The 18,700-nt window shown below is 38.1% G+C and overlaps 1 protein-coding gene across 1 annotated transcript in view; it reads right to left on the reverse strand.

Annotated features, from left to right (window-relative positions):
• Positions 1-2,836: 2,836 nt before the first annotated feature.
• LRRC69 (leucine rich repeat containing 69) overlaps positions 2,837-18,700 on the reverse strand; it is a 76,632-nt gene continuing 60,768 nt past the window's right edge. Inside the window, exons 7-8 of the mRNA XM_069600661.1 lie at positions 16,675-16,854; positions 2,837-3,165 (exon numbers count right to left, since the gene is read on the reverse strand). Coding sequence (XP_069456762.1) covers positions 3,055-3,165; positions 16,675-16,854 — 291 coding nt within the window. The 3' untranslated portion in view covers positions 2,837-3,054. The remainder of the gene's footprint in view (positions 3,166-16,674; positions 16,855-18,700) is intronic.

Genomic DNA, 18,700 nt, shown 5'->3' on the forward strand with positions numbered 1-18,700 from the left:
ATGGAGGTTCCTCAAAAAATTAAAAATATGTATGTGTTGATCCAATCTTCCAATTTATCTGCTCCCCCCACCCTTTACACCCCATAATCATGTTTATTTTCTACATTTGTAACTTTATTTTAGTTTTTAAGAATATATATGTGTTTAAAAGTTCACATGTAGCCTTTTTTTAATTTCCACGTATAAGTGATATCATGTGATATTTGTCTTTCTCTGCCTGACTTACTTCACTCAGTATGAGACTCTCTCAGTCCATTCATATTGCTGTGAATGGCATATGCATAAAATAGATAACTAACAAGGGCCTACTGTATAACACAAGAAACTCTACTCAGTACTCTGTAATGGCTTATGGGGGAAAGAATCTAAAAAAGAGTAGATATATGTATTTGTATAATAGATTCACTTTACTGTACACCTGAAACTAACAATGAAAAGGACACCTTTTTTTAGGTGCTAGTTCTAGAAGGTCTTGTAGGTCTTCATAGAACCGTTCAACTTCAGCTTTTGCAGCATTACTGGTCAGAGCATAGACTTTGATACTGAATGGCTTGCCTTGGAAATGAACAGAGATCATTCTGTCATTTTTGAGATTGCATCCAAGTACTGCATTTCAGACTCTTGACTATGATGGCTACTCCATTTCTTCTAAGGGATTCTTGACCATAGTAGTAGATACAATGGTCATCTTAGTTAAATTCACCCATTCCAGCCTATTTTAGTTTGATGATTCCTAAAATGTTCACATTCACTCTTGCCATCTCCTGTTTGACCACTTACCTTGATTCATGGACCTAACATTCCAGGTTCCTATGTAATATTGCTCTTTACAGCATCAGACTTTACTTCCATCACCAGTCACATCCACAGCTGGGTGCTGTTTTTGTTTTGGCTCCGTCTCTTCATTCTTTCTGGAGTTATTTCTCCATTGCTCCAGTAGCATATTGGGCACCTACTCACCCGGGGAGTTCATCTTTCAGTGTCCTATCTTTTTAGCTTTTCATACTGTTCATGGGGTTCTCAAGGCAATAATACTGAAGTGGTTTGCCATTCGCTTCTCCAGTGGACCGCATTTTGTCAGAACTCTCCACCATGACCTGTCCATCTTGGGTGGCCTTACACAGCATGCCTCATAGTTTCATTTCAAGGCTGTGATCCATGTGATCAGATTGTGTTTTACAGGCTGTCTGCCCTCTGATGGATAAGGATAAGAGGCTTATGGAATCTTCCTGATGGGAGAGACTGACCGTGGTGGAAACTGGGTCTTGTTCTGATCGGTGGGGCCATGCTCAGTAAATCTTTAATTTTCTGTTGATGGGTGGAGCTGTGTTCCCTCCCTGTTATTTACCTGGGGCCAAACTATGATGGAGGTGATGAAGACAATGGAGACCTCCTTCAAAGGATCCCATGCATGCACTGCTACACTCAGTGCCCCCAACCCTGCAGCAGGCCACCTCCAACCCACGCCTCCACCGGAGACTCCTGGACACTCCCGGGCAAGTCTGGGTCAGTCTCTTGTGGGGTCACTGCTCCTTTCTCTGGGTCCTGGTGCACACAAGGTTCTGTTTGTGCCCTCCAAGAGTCTATTTCCCTCCTCTGTAAGTTCTGGCAGCTCTATGGTGGAGTTAATGGCCACCTCCTCCAAAAGGGCTATGCCACAGCTAAGTCTGCTGCAACCAGAGCCCCTGTCCCTGTGGCAGTCCACTGCCGACCCATACCTCCACAGGAGATGCTCAAACGCTCTTGAGAGTCCCTCAGATTGCAAGGAGATCCAACCAGTCCATCCTAAAGGAAATCAGTCCTGAATTTTCATTGGAAGGACTGATGCTGAAGCTGAAATTCCCATACTTTGGCCACCTGATGTGAAGAACTGACTCATTTGAAAAGACCCTGGTGCTGGGAAAGATTAAAGGCGGGAGCAGAAGGGGACAACAGAGGATGAGATGGTTGGATAGCATCACCAACTCAAAGGACATGAGTTTGAGTAAACTCCAGGAGTTGGTGATGGACAGGGAGGCCTGGCGTGCTGCAGTCCATGGAGTCACAAAGAGTCAGACATGACTGAGTGACTGAACTGAACTGAAATTAACAATTATAAATCAATTATACTTCAATAAAAAATGTTTTAATTAAAAATAGAACCATTACATGATCCAGCTATTCTACTTCTGTATATTTATCTGAAGAATATAAAAACACTGATTTGAAAAGACATATGCCCCCTATGTTCACTGCAGCATTATTTAAAAATAGCAAAGATATGGGAACAACCTAAGTGTTCATGAATGATGAATGGATAAAGATATGGGATATTATATAATACTACTCAGTCATAAAAAAATAAGATGCAATATTGTCATTTGCTACAACAGGGAAGCACCTTGAGGGGATTACACTAAATAAAATAAGAGAAAGACAAATATTATATGATTTCACTTATATGTGGAATATAAAATAAACAAGCAAAATAAACACACAGATACCGAGAACATATTAGTGATTACCAGAAGGGAAGTGGGTTGGGGGAGGGCAAAATGGATAAAGGGGATTAACCATATGGCAGTGAATGGAAACTAAACTTCTGGTAGTGTATACAGAAGCTGAAATATAACATTGAATATATGAAACTTACATAATGTTATAAACCAATGTTACCTTAATAAAGAAAGAAAAAGATTTTAGTGCCTCTTAGAAAATAAGAACTCAACTGAAATCATAATTGAACTATCCAGCACTAAAAAATGATTCTCTCTCAGTTGCAAAATACCCATAAAATAAACACTTGACCCCATCAAAACAGAATGACAAAAAAATGACACTCAATTGCCACACACACTGATTTTTCTATTTTTTTATTTTATTTTTCAGCACACTTAAGAGTCTAAACAATCTAAAGGTAGACTGTGGTGCTTAAATTGGTCCTTTACTTTTCTTTTCTTTCTTTACTTAATGTATTGACAAAGAGCAGGGTATCACAAGCCGGGCATAATCTGACTATGTGTGCAGAGCTGATGGGTAAGTCATGTGAGGCTCTAAATGACCTTCTTACCTGCTCTACCTCTGAGCAATCCCAAAGATGTTAGGGTTACGTTGGTAAAAACATTTATAAGAACAAATTAATATTCGAAGAGGTACCAGCTGTAGATTTCTGCTTATTTTCCAGTTCTAAAAAGTAAAGATTAAAAATAAAATTAAGGCACCACTCAATAAATATTTTAAACATTTACAATATTTTAAGTATTTTAAGTAAATAAATATTAGCTTTCTCAGAGATTTCAGAATATTGATTTCTAAAGTACATGCTAAACTATTTATGCTTGATTTGCTCTTTTCCCATACACAAACAAACAAGCTTAACTAGTTAACAAAGGTGTGCTGCTGCTGTGTGCTGTGCCTAGTCGCTCAGTCGTGTCTGACTCTTTGTGACCCCAAGGACTGTAGCCCACCAGGCTCCTCTCTCCATGGGATTCTCCAGGCAAGAATCCTGGAGTGGGTTTCCATTCCCTTTTCCGGGGGATCTTCCCAACCCAGGGATCAAACCCAGGTCTTCTTCACTGCTGGTGGATTCTTTACTGCCTGAGCCACCAGTGAAGCCCTAAGAAGGGCATACTCGACACTAAATAAAATTCAAATGATAAAAGATTATCTAGGCTTTTATCCAAAGATATTATTGTATTGCCTAGTTGTAAAGTTTCTGGGATGAAGGCAAAAAAAAATGATACAGAATCCACACAAACCTGATTCTGATCTACAGGGATGTTAAAATGATCAGTAAACAGAGACTAACTGAACACTTCAATACACATCTCAGTTTTACCTAGCATCCATTTCTCATGGAAATTAATCTTCCTGATACTCTGTTTATTGTCTGCAATGTTCATTAAGATTTTCATGGGCTAGGTTTCAGGCAAGTAGACCAATATATGACTTAAGTTTTTGTACTTACAATATCTCTCATGTTACTTCTAAATGTACAAATAAGGAATTTTAGAACATATACACTAAGTTGGTATACATGTTCTGACCATTTCAATTCAGTTCTGTTTGGTCATTCAGTCGTATCCAACTCTTTGCAGCCCCATGGACTGCAGCAGACAGGCCTCTCTGTCCATCACCAACTCCCAGAGTTTACTCAAACTCATGTCCATTGAGTCAGTGATGCCATGCAAACATCTCATCCTCTGTCATCCCCTTCTCCTCCCACCATCAATCTTTCACAGCATCAGGGTCTTTTCAAATGAGTCAATTCTTCACATCAGGTGGCCAAAGTATTGACCTCTTATTGTACATGTTCTGACCACTATATTTGAAATAATGGCAACCTCAAAGCTTACCATTTATATGCTTTATAAACACTTCTGAGGTCAACACAGCTCTCAGTGAGAGAGTCCAAAACAGAGTCAAAGTTTAATTGGTTGATAACGCTGCTTAGTTTTATCATTAACCAACCCACTGGGCTATCATTATCACAATCCACAGTAAAAGATTTCATTACTGTTCTGTTCACTCTTCCATAAAAGAACACCCTGGGCCTATTTAAAGGTTAAAGCACCTCAATACAGCTATTAATCCACCCTCAAGAGAGTAATAATCTTTCAACCTTGGTAATAAATCAATGAAGAGCCAAAGGCTCAGAGAATACTAATGATAAAATACTTTGGATGAGGGTGAAAATTAGAATCTCTACAAATCTGACTTATCGCCTAGAAGTTTATGTGATCAACCAGGAAACATGACTGAAATTCCTAACGGGAATATTATTTTTTGTCTGTCAGCACCCATTTCCCACCAACTGGCACAAAAGCCCACCTGTTCCTTTAAGGAACTACCCATACTCCAATTTCAGTGCAAATGTTATGAAAGAGAGAGGGCAACTGATCCCACTACCATAGCCATGTAAGCACATGACCCAAGAGCTTCCAAGAAAACCGATAATCATCAGCCCCAAAGCTTTCCCTGAATCTGTTTAGAGAGGGAAGCGCCCCCTCCACAGCCAAAAGACACAACTGAGAGAACTCTAACCGAAGAGCAAGGGTGCCCCCAGTGGCTCAGTGGTAAAGATCCACCTACAGAGCAGGAGCCACAGGAGACGCAGGTTCGATCCCTGGGTCGGGAAGATCCCCAGGAGGAGGGCATGGCAACCCACTGCAGTGGGTTGTTCTTGCCTGGACAATCCCATGGACAGAGGAGCATGGCGGGCTACACTCCACAGGATCACAAAGAGTGAGACACGACTGAAGCAACTTAGCACACATGCATGCAATCTGAGAGAAAAGTCAAAACAAAGGAAACCAGGAGGACAAATTCTGGATGAATAAATTTGGATACCCAACCCAGCATGATTAAATATTCAGCCAGACTTATCCCTAGACCTTCTTCATTACTTGAGTTAGTGTGTGAGGTGGGTTTCTTTTACTTGCAGCTAGGAATTATGACAAATAACAACCAAAAACCTGTACCCCATTAGGCAAAAGTGTCAAAGATACAAAGATATATAAGAAACAATCCCTGCCTCTAAGAATCTTTCAGCAACTAGTTGGAAATGTAAGACATAAACACACAAAAAATAACTAGAAACATAAGGCTCAATCCAATGACGTGTTCTGCATGAACGCAGAGAAAAGACACATCACCATAGGCTGCATATGAAGCAAGACTTCACAATATAACAAAACAGTGAACTAGGGCTTTAAGGATGTCTAGGATGTGGCTACCTGGAGAAGATACAAAAAGACATTTATTAATAGAAAGTTTAACTATGAGAGCAGTAATTCAAGAATGTTCATTTTGTATTGGGGAAAATATACTCTCTATATAAACAATAAACATCATAAAATGTTGACTCACGGGACATCAACAATAAATATTAGTCCAAAGATAAAAAGAATTCATAAGTAGTTGTACAGTATCAGACACATTATATATAATAATTCAAATCTACTCTATATGAGATCAAATTGATTAATTAGCTTATAATGGTTGAATGTTGAAATGGTACTTAAATAACTAATGACAAAAGCCGAAATCTAAATGTGGCCTTTCCATATACAATAGTAGATAACCCTCTCATCTAACAAGCTATTCCTGTCGACTACTGTAACACATCTCATCCAGAAGTAACGGCTATCAAAACATACCATGCTACATGCACTTCACTCAGCTTCTGTTTAAAAACCAGGACAAAGAGCAGAACCATGAACCAAGAGGAGGAGGTTGAAGAAAGACAAACACAAACCAAGGAAGCAAGCGCGGCCATACAGCAATCCAATTCTCTTTGTCCAGTTTCTCCATGAGGTGAAAAGTTCATAACAGGAACTATTAAAAGCACTTTCTATTTCTGCTGTGGTTTTAGCCATTCTCCCTCGTGTCTTTAAGAAACTGCATGAGCAGAATTTGACTTGGCACTTGCTGCAAGCAGGAATGCAAGATGTCTGTGTTCCTCATTCCTCTTCTGGAGGATATTATTGTTTAATCAGAATACAGTATTTTATTTAAATTTTTTAGTATCTTATTTTACCAAAAGCCATTATCAGCTTTGTATTGAACAATTTGTGGTTATTCTCTGAGTTAATAATTACTATTTTGATATCATATCTCTCACGGCTATTAATTGTTTCCTGGGAATTTTACTGAGAAAAATGGACTCAATATAATTCCTTGGTAATATACTTTCCATCTAAAGTCTTTGGACTCAGTAATGCTTACATGAGAAAAGAAAATCTCTAATACCTCGACTCTTGATGCCCATTTAAGTTTCTATTTCCATCTGTGGCACTGTCACCACTATGACATATATTTCCAATTGTATAACATACACCCATTTGAAATAAACATTTACAAAGGAATTGACACACAGAGCAGACATGTCTTCAAAAACCTCAATTAATAACACCTCGTAACTCTACCAAAGATAAATACTGCTTTGTTGTTTACAGTTAGAAACTGAAACGCTGAAACATCCTTTTTATCAAGCCAAAGTCAGAGAAGAAGGAAAGGAGTTGGTTTATGATTTTCTATCTTTTTAGCAAAAAGCTTTAAAATGCGAAATGCTACACTAAAGTCTAATTTTCAGTCTTTAGTCTCTACAGTGAAATGCATTATTTCATAAAGGAAATAAACATGATTATAATCCTCTCCATATTTTAAGGAAAAGTAGTCTTACACTTTAAATTTGAAAATGCGTGCTTACTAAGTTTTATATTCATTGAATGGTGGAATTGAGAGTTGTTTTTAAAATATGCCTGAGTGACAACTACCATATTTTAAGCTTTAAGAAATCAAAAAGTATCAAAATATATATTTATATCATATAGTATAAAGCAGAGCTTTGGATAAAGTTTCAGTATTTCATGAAGCACAAGGACTAGGAAAGAAGAGATAGATGTCTTTCTTATTTTTTAGGAAAAGGTATCATGGTAGGCAGGAAAAAGGCTCCCCCAAAATATCCAGGTCTTAAACTCTGGAACCTGTGACTACATATGTTATCTTACATGGAAAAAGAGACTTTGCAGGTGTGATAAAATTAAAGATCTTAAAAAAAAAAAAAGATTAAAAGGATCTCAAGATGGAGCAGTTAGCCTGAATTATCCAGGTGGACCCAGTTTCATCGTAAGGACCACTGAAAGTGGAAGAGGGAGACAAAAGAGAAAGTCCAAGTGACGTGGTCTGAGAAGGACTAGATTTACCAATGCTGGCTTTGAGGATGGAGGAAGGAGACCATGAGCCAAGGAATGTAGGCGGCCACTAAACCCTGGAAAGAGTGAGAAAATGGATTCTCTCTTGGAGGAAAGAATCCTCCAGAAAGAATGCAGACCTCCTGACACTGATTTTAGCACAATAACACTCATATTGGACTTCTGACCTACTAAACTACAAGATAATACATTTTTGTTGTTAAAACATCAAGATTATTAGAAATTTGTTACAGCAGCAATGGGAAACGAATACTAGTATCATGTTCTGAATTAGCAGGACCATGAAAGGCATGACTATGATAGCCACTCTCCCAACTAAGGAATCAAGGCACTCTGGAGCTAGGAGAGATTTTGAATCTACTTACTTCATTATACAGATGAGGAAACTGGTCCAGATATAATGAGAAGGAAGGTGACTTACCTTAGGCCTCATAGTTAGAGGCAGAGACATGATAAGAATCTAAGTTCACTAAACTCTAGATCATTTTAGTCATAGTGTGCCTCCCAGCTTCTTTCTCCAATGTAGTGTTTTGATCAGAGTTTAATAATAATTTGCAGAACTGTTTGGAAGAATGAACAGTTATTGGAAAGTGTACATATTCTCAAATAAAGCATAAAAGTTTGTTGTCTGCTATTCTAGTCTGTCTCCAACTGATTGCTAAACATAGTCACTTGAATTATCCACATATCACTTGAAACTCAACATGTCTAAAATGAAACTTGAAGTCTTGCCCAAAATCAGATCCCTCGGGAATCTTCTGGGTTTCCCACGTCCAATCAGTCACCGCGTTCTGCTCTCTTTCCTCCCTCATGGCGCTTCCTTTCCTTGCATTTCTACTTCTACCCCCCAGTAGTAGTGCTTCCACCAGGCAAGCACTCTAACAGGTCTCTGTTCTTTAGTTTCTCTTCTCTTCAAACTCCAATTACTCTAGCATAAATGATTCCTTCTAAATCCCAAATGACTCCTTCTAAAATTCTTTTTTATAGCATTGACTCGTCCCCACACATTCAGGAGCACTCCATTTCCAAACAGGATCAAGTTCAAACTCTTCATTCTATCCTTTCCCATGTTCACAGAATTTGACCTTAATATTTCTGTCTCTTTCTCCTACTCTTAGCCACAAATCACCTTAATTGATTCACTGCCTATAAACATGACTCTATCGCCTCCATACTGTTCTCTTCTCCTAGAATATCTTCCCTGCTTCCTTCTCCATGTATCTGAATTCTAACTATGTTAATGCCCTGCACAAGTTTCAGCATCTGCCTAGGCACTTCCTAAGCCTGACAACCTATAGCAATCTCATCTTACACTTTGAATCCCTAAAGCAACTAGTCTCATTTAACATTTTGAGTTTATAGCTAATGTCTTTTACATCTTCAGAGTTTAAACTCTTAGATTTTAACCATTTGAGACAAACTAGGTTCCCTATTTGTTTCCATGGTACTTAGCACCCAGACGTCCCTGCTTAAAGCAAGCTCTCAAATATCTATGGAATGACTGAAAGTGAAAATGAAAGGTGAAAGTGAAAGTTGCTCAGTCGTGTCTGACTCTTTGTGACCCCATGGACTATACAGTCCATAGAATTCTCCAGGCCAGAATACTGGAGTGGGTAGCCTTTCCCTTCTCCAGGGGATCTTCCCAACCCAGGCATCAAACCCAGTCTCCCACGTTGCAGGTGGATTCTTTACCATCTGAGCCACAAGGGAAGCCCTGAAAGTAAGTATAAAAATACAAGATGAACATTCAGAATGACAACTCCTCTATTCCACATAAGCACCAGGAATGAGCACTCCTCTAAAGTTAACTGCTTCAATTAGGAAGTGTAGGAATATTCAGTTTTGCTTAGGACAGTCCTGGCTTCCTGATTTTTCAGTTACTAAGAATGCTGTCTACTTTCACTCTCAAAAGAATCTTGACTAACATAATATACTATACATGGTCAGTCCACCCTTAGGGCAGTTTGGACTGTAATAAGGGCAGAAATCATAAAGAAAATCATGCTCATGACTCAGCGACCCATCTAGCTATGCAACATTCTCTCCAGTACAGAGTGATACTGCCCTCTCATCACCATCTCTGCATAATCAATGGCTTTTGAGTTTCACGTGGGAGGTTCAAACATTCTGGTAATGCACAGCAGATAAATGTGGTGCAGTTGAATGAAATTTAAGATTCTTTAGAAGGAAAAAAAAAAATCATGTATACTGAATACAATTGTTAACTCTACCTAGCAGTTTAAGAATAGAGTTCCTTAAAGGGAAAAGAGAATTCAATGAATTCCCATAGAAGTAGAAGCAATCAACAGACAGTATGTGATATCATTCATGATGCTGTTATTGTTCAGTAGCTAAGTAGTTTCCCAACTATAGATCACCAGGCTCCTCTGCTCGCCACCATCTCCCAGTTTTTCAAATTCACATCCATTGATTTGGTGATGCTACCTAACCGTCTCATCCTCTGCCACCCCCTTCTCCCAATCAATCTTTCCCAGCATCAGGGTCTTTTCCAATGAGTCAGCTCTTTGCATCAGGTGGCCAAAGTATTGAACCTTCAGCTTCAGCATTAGTACTTCCAATAAATATTCAGGGTTGATTGACTTTAGGATTGACTGGTTTGATCTCCCTGCTCTCCAACAGACTCTCAAGTCTTCTCCAGCACCACAGTTCAAAAGAATCACTTTTTTGGTGCTCAGCCTTCTTTATGGTCCAACTTTCACAGCCATACATGACCAATGGAAAAACCATAGCTTTTATTAGATGGAACTTTGTTAGCAAAGTGATGTCTCTGCTTTTGAATACACTGTCTAGGTTTGTCATAGTTTTCCTTCCAAAAAGCAAGCATCTATTCATTTCATGGCTGCAATCACTGTCCACAGTGATTTTGGAACCCAAGAAAATAAAAATCTGTCACTGCTTCCATTTTTTTATTCTTCTATTTGCTGTAATGGGACCAGATGCCATGCTCTTAGTTTTTTGAATGTTGAGTTTTAAAGCAGGTTTTCCACTCTCCTCTTTCACCCTCATCAAGAAGCTCTTTAGTTCCTCTACATTTTCTGCCATTAGAGTAGTATCATCTGCATATTTGAGGTTGTTGATAGCTCTCCTGGCAATCTTGATTCCACCTTGTAATTCATCAAGTTGGAATCATGCTTGGCATTTCACATGATGTACTCTGTATATAAGACAAATAAGCAGGGTGACAACATATAGCCTTGTTATGCTTCTTTCCCAATTTTGAACCAGTCAGTTGTTTTACACCTGGTTTTAACTGTTGGTTCTTGACCCACATACAGGCTTCTCAGGAGGCAAGTAAAGTGGTCTGGTACTCCCATCTCTTGAAGAATTTTTCAGTTTGTTGTGATCCACACAGTCAAAGGCTTTAGCATAGTCAATGAAGCAGAAGTAAATATTTTTCTGCAATTCCCTTGCTTTCTCCATGATGCAACAAAAATTGGCAATTTGATCTCTGGTTTCTCTACCTCTTCAAAACCCAGCTTTTACATCTGGAAGTTCCTGTTTCATATACTGCTGAAGCTGACCTTGAAGGATTTTGAGCATAACCTTGCCAGCATGTGAGATAAGTGCAATTGCAAAGAAGTTTGAACCTTCTTTGACATTGTCCTTCTTTGGGATTGGAATGAAAACTGACCTTTCCTAGTCTTGTGGCCACTGCTGGGTTTTCCAAATATTCTGACATATTGACTGCTTTGATTTAGGTCATACCTGGATGGCTTAGTGGTTCTCCCTACTTTCTTCAATTTAACCCTGAACTTCAGTCATGATCTGGGCCACAGTCAGCCAGGTCTTGTTTTTATGATCTTATAGAGCTTCTCCATCTTGGTTGCGAAGAACATAATCAATTTGATTTTGGTATTAACCATTTATATCCACGTAGAGTCATCTATTGTGTTTTTGGAAGATGGTGTTTGCTGTTGCTAGTGTATTCTCTTGACAAAACTGTTAGGCTTTGCCCAGCTTCATTTTGTACTCTAAGGCCAAATTTGCTTGTTATTCTGGGTATCTCATGACTTCCTACTTTTGCATTCCAATCCCCTATAATGAAAAGGACATCTTTTTATGGTGTTAGCTCTAGAAGACCTTGTAGGTCTTCTTAGAACTGGTCAGCTTCTTCAGCATCAGTAGTTGGGGCACAGACTTGGATTACTGTGATGCTGAATGGTTTGGCTTGGAAAAGAACCAAGATGATTTCGTCATTTTTAAGACTGTACCCAAGTACTGCATTTTGGACTCCAGTGGACTGTGAGGACTACACCATTTCTTCTAAGAGATTCTTGCCAACAGTAGTGGATATAATGGTTATCTGAATAAATCCACCCATTCCCATCTATTTTAGTTCACTGATTCCTAAGATGTTGATGTTCAATCTTGCCATCTCCTGCTGGACTGCATCCAATTTACCTTGATTCATGGACCTAACATTCCAAGGTCCTATACAATATTGTTCTTTACTACATTGGACTTTACTTTCACCACCAAACACATTCACAGCTGAGTGCCATTTCTACTTTGGCCCAGCCATTTCACTCTTTCTAAAGCTATTAGTAACTGCCCTCCACTATTCCCCAGTAGCATACTGTACACCTTCTGACCTGGGGGTGGAGGGGAGGGCTCATCCTCCAGTGTCATATCTTTTTGCCTTTTCATACTGTCTGTGGGGTTCTCCAGGCAAGAATACTGGAGTGGGCTGCCATTTCCTTCAGCAGTGAACCACATTTTATCAGAACTCTTCACCATGACCCATCCATCTTCGGCGGCACTGCACCACATGATTCATAGTCTCATTGAGTTATGCAAGCCCCTTTGCCACAACAAAGCTGTGGGTCATGAATGGCAAGATCATCTATACTCTAATTGTTTTACTGTTTTCCAAATAAAGTGATAAGAAACATTCATGCCATTTCAATTTTCTGAATAACTATATATTACTGTCATGATTATTTATAGTTAGAAAATGTGGTATCTTTGATCTCCTAAGTGTGTAATTTACTTTAAATTAACTAACCACTGCATAAATGTTTTAAAACTAACATTCATTTTCACAGCTGACTGGTTGAAATGATCAGTTTCATAAATGAATGTCAGTGGTATATAAACAATAATAACTTTTTGTTGCAAAGTAGGATTTTGCTCTATATGTAATGAGTAAAATTATTAAATGTAATCTTATGTTTTATTACTGATAGCTTGTTATAAAAAAAAGGAATTAAGACTGAAATTTTCATTATTTTCATAAAGTAGATCAGCTTTTTCACTCATGTGTGGTGAAACCTACTCAATTGAGATTCTTTTGAAGGAAGCCCTAATTACATTACATCACTAAATACAGGACTGAGAGTTCATATTCCAAACTATTCCCTCCCTAAACTCTTCAACTTTAAAGGAATCTAGGAAAATATTAAGTTCAATTAATCTAACTATACAAAGTGAAAATATTGAATGCATATCTTTGGCACTATTTGGAATGCAGTATTTGGGAATAATTTTATGAGATTATTTCATTGGTAGTACCAAGTACCATCAACATAGATGTTATGATCCAAGTTGGTGGTAACTAAAAAGGATTAATTTTTGTTGTTGCTTTGAAGCATTATATCCATAATAGTTAATACTTAAGTATCAATTACTTGAAGTTAATGATAATTCTGTAAATGCTGAGGACTAACAAAACTCAGATGGCAAGATCTATAACACATGAAAAAGTCAAAGGCATCTGAATGAATTATGGTAAAAGTTAATATTTGAGATTCAGAAGAATTTTTCATCAAATATTTTCCAATCCACATCTCACTAATTCATAAAATAATTATGGCATAATTCCACATTCCCATGAATAGAAACATTACAATTTGATATTTAGTTATTTCTAGGTTTTTAAATCAAGAACAAAGCCAATTTGTGATTGTGTCTCCTTTTTCAATACAATAGGAAAGACTAGAGATCTCTTCAAGAAAATTAGAGATATTAAGGGAACATTTCATGCAAAGGTGGGCACAATAAAGGACAAAAACAATATGACCCAACAGAAAAAGAGATATTAAGACGTGGCAAGACTACACAGTGAAGTGAAAGTCTCTCAGTCATGTCTGACTCTTTGCAACCCCATGGATTAAACAGTCCATGGAATTCTCCAGGCCAGAATACTGGAGTGAGTAGCCATACCCTTCTCCAGGGGATCTTCCCAACCAGGGATCAAACCAGGTCTCCCACATTGCAGGCAGATTCTTTAACAGCTGAGCTACCAGGGAAGAAGAACTATACAAAAAAGATCTTAATGACCCAGATAACCACAATGGTGTGATCACTAACCTAGAGCTAGACATCTTGGAATGCAAAGACAAGTGGGCCTTAGGAAGCATCACTACAAACAAAGCTAATGGAGGTGACCGAATTCTAGCTGAACTATTTCAAATCCTAAAATAAGATGCTGTTAAGATGCTGTACTCACTATACCAGCAAATTTGGAAAATACAGCACTGGCCACAGGACTAGAAAAGGTTAATTTTCATTTCAATTCCAAAGAAGGGCAATGACAAAGAATGTTCAAACTACCGCACAACTGCATTCATTACACATGCTAGCAAAGTAACGCTCAAATTCAACAGCATGTGAACCTAGAACTTGCAGATGTTCAAGCTGCATTTAGAAAAGGCAGAGGAACCAGAGATCAAATTGCCAACATCCACTGGATCATAGAAAAAGCAAGAGAATTCCAGAAAAACATCTACATCTGGTTCATTGACTATACTAAATCCTTTGACTGTGGGGATCACAACAAACTATGGAAAATTACTAAAGAGATGGGAGTATCAGACCATTTGATCTGCCTCCCTAAAAACGTGTATGCAGGTCAAAAAAAAAAAAAAACAGTTAGAACCGGACAAAGAACAATGGACTGGCTCAAAACTGGGAAAGGAGTACATCAAGGCTATATATTGCCACCCTGCTTATTTAACTTATATGCAGACTACATCATGAGAAATGATGGGCTAGATGAAGCACAAGCTGGAATCAAGATTGCTAGGAGAAATATCAATAACCTTAGATATGCAGATGACACCACCTTTACAGCAGAAAGTGAAGAAGAACTAAAGAGCCTCTTGATGAAAGTGAAAGAGGAGTGAAAAAGTTGGCTTAAAACTCAACATTCAGAAAACTAAGATCGTGGCATCTGTCCTATCACTTCATGGGAAATAGATGGAGAAACAGTGGAAACAGTGTCACACTTTATTTTTGGGGCTCCAACCTAGACAGTTTATTAAAAAGCAGAGACGTTACTTTGCTGACAAAGTCCATCTAGTCAAGGTTATGGTTTTTCCCGTAGTCATGTATGGATGTGAGAGCTGGACTATAAAGAAAGCTGAGCACCGAAGAATAGATGCTTTTGAACTGTGGTGTTGGAGAAGACTCTTGAGAGTCCCTTGGACTGCAAGGAGATAAAACCAGTCCATCCTAAAGGAGATCAGTGCTGGGTGTTCATTGGAAGGACTAAGACTGAAGCTGAAACTCCAATACTTTGGCTACCTGATGCGAAGAGCTGATTCATTTGAAAAGACCCTGATGCTAGGAAAGATTGAGGGCAGGAGGAGAAGGGGATGACGGAAGGTGAGATGGTTGGATGGTATCACCAACTCAATGGATATGAGTTTGAGTAAATTCTGGGAGTTGGTGATGGACAGGGAGACCTGGCGTGCTGCAGTCTATGGGGTTGCAAAGAGTTGGACACGACTGAGTGACTGAACTGAACTGTATGCACTACTGGTGGAAATGCAAATTTGTACAGCCACTTTAGGAAAGAGTAGGTAGGTCACTCAAAAAATTAAAAATAGAACTACTATAACATACATCAATTCCACTTTATTACATATCCAGAGAAACTGAAATCGGGATCTCGTAGAGATCTGCACACTCGTGTTCACTGCAGCATTACTCACAATAGCCAGGATTTAGAAACAACCTATGCATGTCTGTTAACAGATGAACGGATGAAGAAGTTGTGGTGTATATCTATACACCACTGAATGTTATTCAGCCAAGGAAAATAAGGAAATCCTGCCATTCATGACAACTTAGATGGACACTGAGGGAAGTACGCTAAGTGAAATAAATCAGACAGAGAAAAAATAAATACTGCACAATAATTTATATGTGGAATATAAAAAAGACAAACTTAGAGAAATAGTAAAGTGATAGTTATCTGACGTTATGGGTTGGGAGACATGGGGAGATAGTGGTCAAAGTGTACAAATTTTTAGTTGTAAGATTAAGTTACAGGGTCTAATGTACAGCATGTTGATTATGGCTAGTACAATATACATGTATCATGCTTATTATATATATGTATATACGTGCATCATACATATGTATGATATATATTAGTCATATACACATATATTAGAATACATATTACATATGTATCATATGTTTGAGAAGAGTTGACTCACTGGAAAAGACTTTGATGCTGGGAGGGATTGGGGGCAGGAGGAGAAGGGGATGACAGAGGATGAGATGGCTGGATGGCATCACTGACTCGATGGGCGTGAATCTGAGTGAACTCCGGGAGTTGGTGATGGACAGGGAGGCCTAGCATGCTGCGATTCATGGGGTTGCAAAGAGTCAGACACGACTGAGCGACTGAACTGAACTGAAGAAAATAGATCTTAAGTGTTCTCATCACAAAAATAAAAAATGATGATATGTGACAGGATGGAGATGTAGGTGATAACTGTGGTGGTAGTCATTTTGCATTTATAAATGTATCAAATTAACATGTTGTACACCTTAAATTTATACTATGTTATCTATCAATTATAAATCAATAAAGCTGGTGAAAAACTCATTATATCATCATAGATGTCAATTCTTAGATACAAATATAGTTTATATTGATCAACTTAGACAAGGACAAAGAATAAGAGGTGGTCTTATGTTCATATTCATACAAAAAAACACCATTTACCTTTGATGGAGGAAAAAATTCCACACATTCCAGCCATATGGTTAAAAAGAACTTCCCACATATTGCACACTTTCTTCCCTGAGAGATTATGCTCCTGACCTGTGGGTACCATTTTATGGCTTTCATTAGGAAAGGATTATTTTCTGCTAGCTGATTCATTATAAATCTTGATGTTATTTCCTAGATTGAAAAAGAATATGGTTCCTCAGATTATTCTCAAAATAACTGTTTTATATTACATTGATTCCCATTTCACTAATTTATATTTTTGGCTTATTCTTCACAGTTTCTGTTAAATTAGTTCTCCATGGTATATATAATGAATTATATTGTCAATAACTGGCATTGTAAGTTTAGTTTTCAGCATATACAAAAAGCAAGTTACTTTCATTGTAATATTTCTGTCTCTGACATATAGGAATTCAGATTATAATAAATTTACATTATTAAAGTATAGGTTCAAATTTTGTATCTCTCATCACAATAGGCAAGGACTGTACAAATATTCAGACTAGACTCAAAAATTGAGTCTGTCACATTTACTAAGCTCTAAATCCTTATTACTTAAGCTGCAGAATCAGTAGAACCTGTATCACCTAGAACCTTATTAGAAATTCAGACTTAGTTGCACTTCAGATCTATTGAGCCAGAATCCACAATTTAACAAAGTTCCCCAGGTATTCTGTATGTATGTTAAAGTTTGAGAGATACTAGACTTAAGTTATCTACTAAACTGAGTACCTGAATTGAACCAAATTAGTAGAGTATTGATTTCTATTAATCAAATCTTTGAATACAGTATGTATTAAACGTATCCACATAAATACATACAGAAAACTACACTTTAGATAATAACATTATTAAACAATAAAATAGGTGGTAAGGATGGTCACTATGACAACATCACCATCCTAAAATAAAAAATTATAAAATACATAATTATATCTTCACTGCCCAAGCAAACAAAATAAACATTTGATTCACTCCACTAAATGCCCCTCTTGCACCAAGAGCATGAAGTTCTATGTAAATTTTACAAAAACACTGCATGAATTTTTAGTAGTGTATAAGATCTTTTTCTATGGGCTTCCCTAGTGGCTCAGATGGTAGTCTGTCTGCAATGCAGGAGACCTGGGTTCGATCCCTGGGTTGGGAAGATCCCCTGGAGAAGGAAATGGCAGCCCACTCCAGTATTCTTGCCTGGAAAATCCCATGGACTGTGGAGCCTGGTAGGTTACCGTCCATGGGGTTGCAGAGTCGGACACAACTGAGAGACTTCACTTTCACTTTCAAGACCTTTTTTTGGCCAAAGTGAAAGATTTCTCAGTGGTATTCAAGATAGTCCATGTGGAAATACAAACATACATATATAAATATACATATATAAGCATAACCTTTCACTCAACTATCCCAATTAAAATATTTAAAAATAGTAACAAATTCTATAAATCTGTCTCCCTGTTCCTTATTACTCTATCCCTCCCACTCAGCAAACATCTGGGAAAGTTGCCTCTGTACAGAAACAGCCCTGAGCATGGGTTCCTTAACTGCCTGATCCTTCAGCAGCATAACCTCCTACATACTTCAGCTTATTCTCTGGGATGGTTACATGATGAAGTCATCCTTTCTGAAAGAACTGCCCTTTCACACTAATATTACAGGACTCCTAAATTCAATGTCTATTATCACTTCCCTCTAATTAATTACACAGAACATAGCTTGTGATTCTGAATAAAGTGGTGATTTTTGAGGTAAGTTTTAGCTACCAGAATTCAATGGCTAGTTTCACTATAAAGCCACAGAAAATAGAGAAGAATTCAGACCCAAAATAGCAGACAGTAGAAGAATTTGCTGAAATACACGGGACCAATGAACAGGTCCCATGAAAAAGACACTGATGATGGGGAGAGGCTGAAGGCAAAAGGAGAAGGGGGCAGCAAAGGACGAGATGGTTAGATACCATCACCAACTCAATGGACATGAATGTGAGCCAACTCTGGGAGATTGCAGAGGACAGAGGAGCCTG

This window comes from Ovis canadensis, chromosome 9, assembly GCF_042477335.2.
Source record: "Ovis canadensis isolate MfBH-ARS-UI-01 breed Bighorn chromosome 9, ARS-UI_OviCan_v2, whole genome shotgun sequence".
NCBI classification, from domain to species: Eukaryota; Metazoa; Chordata; class Mammalia; order Artiodactyla; family Bovidae; genus Ovis; species Ovis canadensis.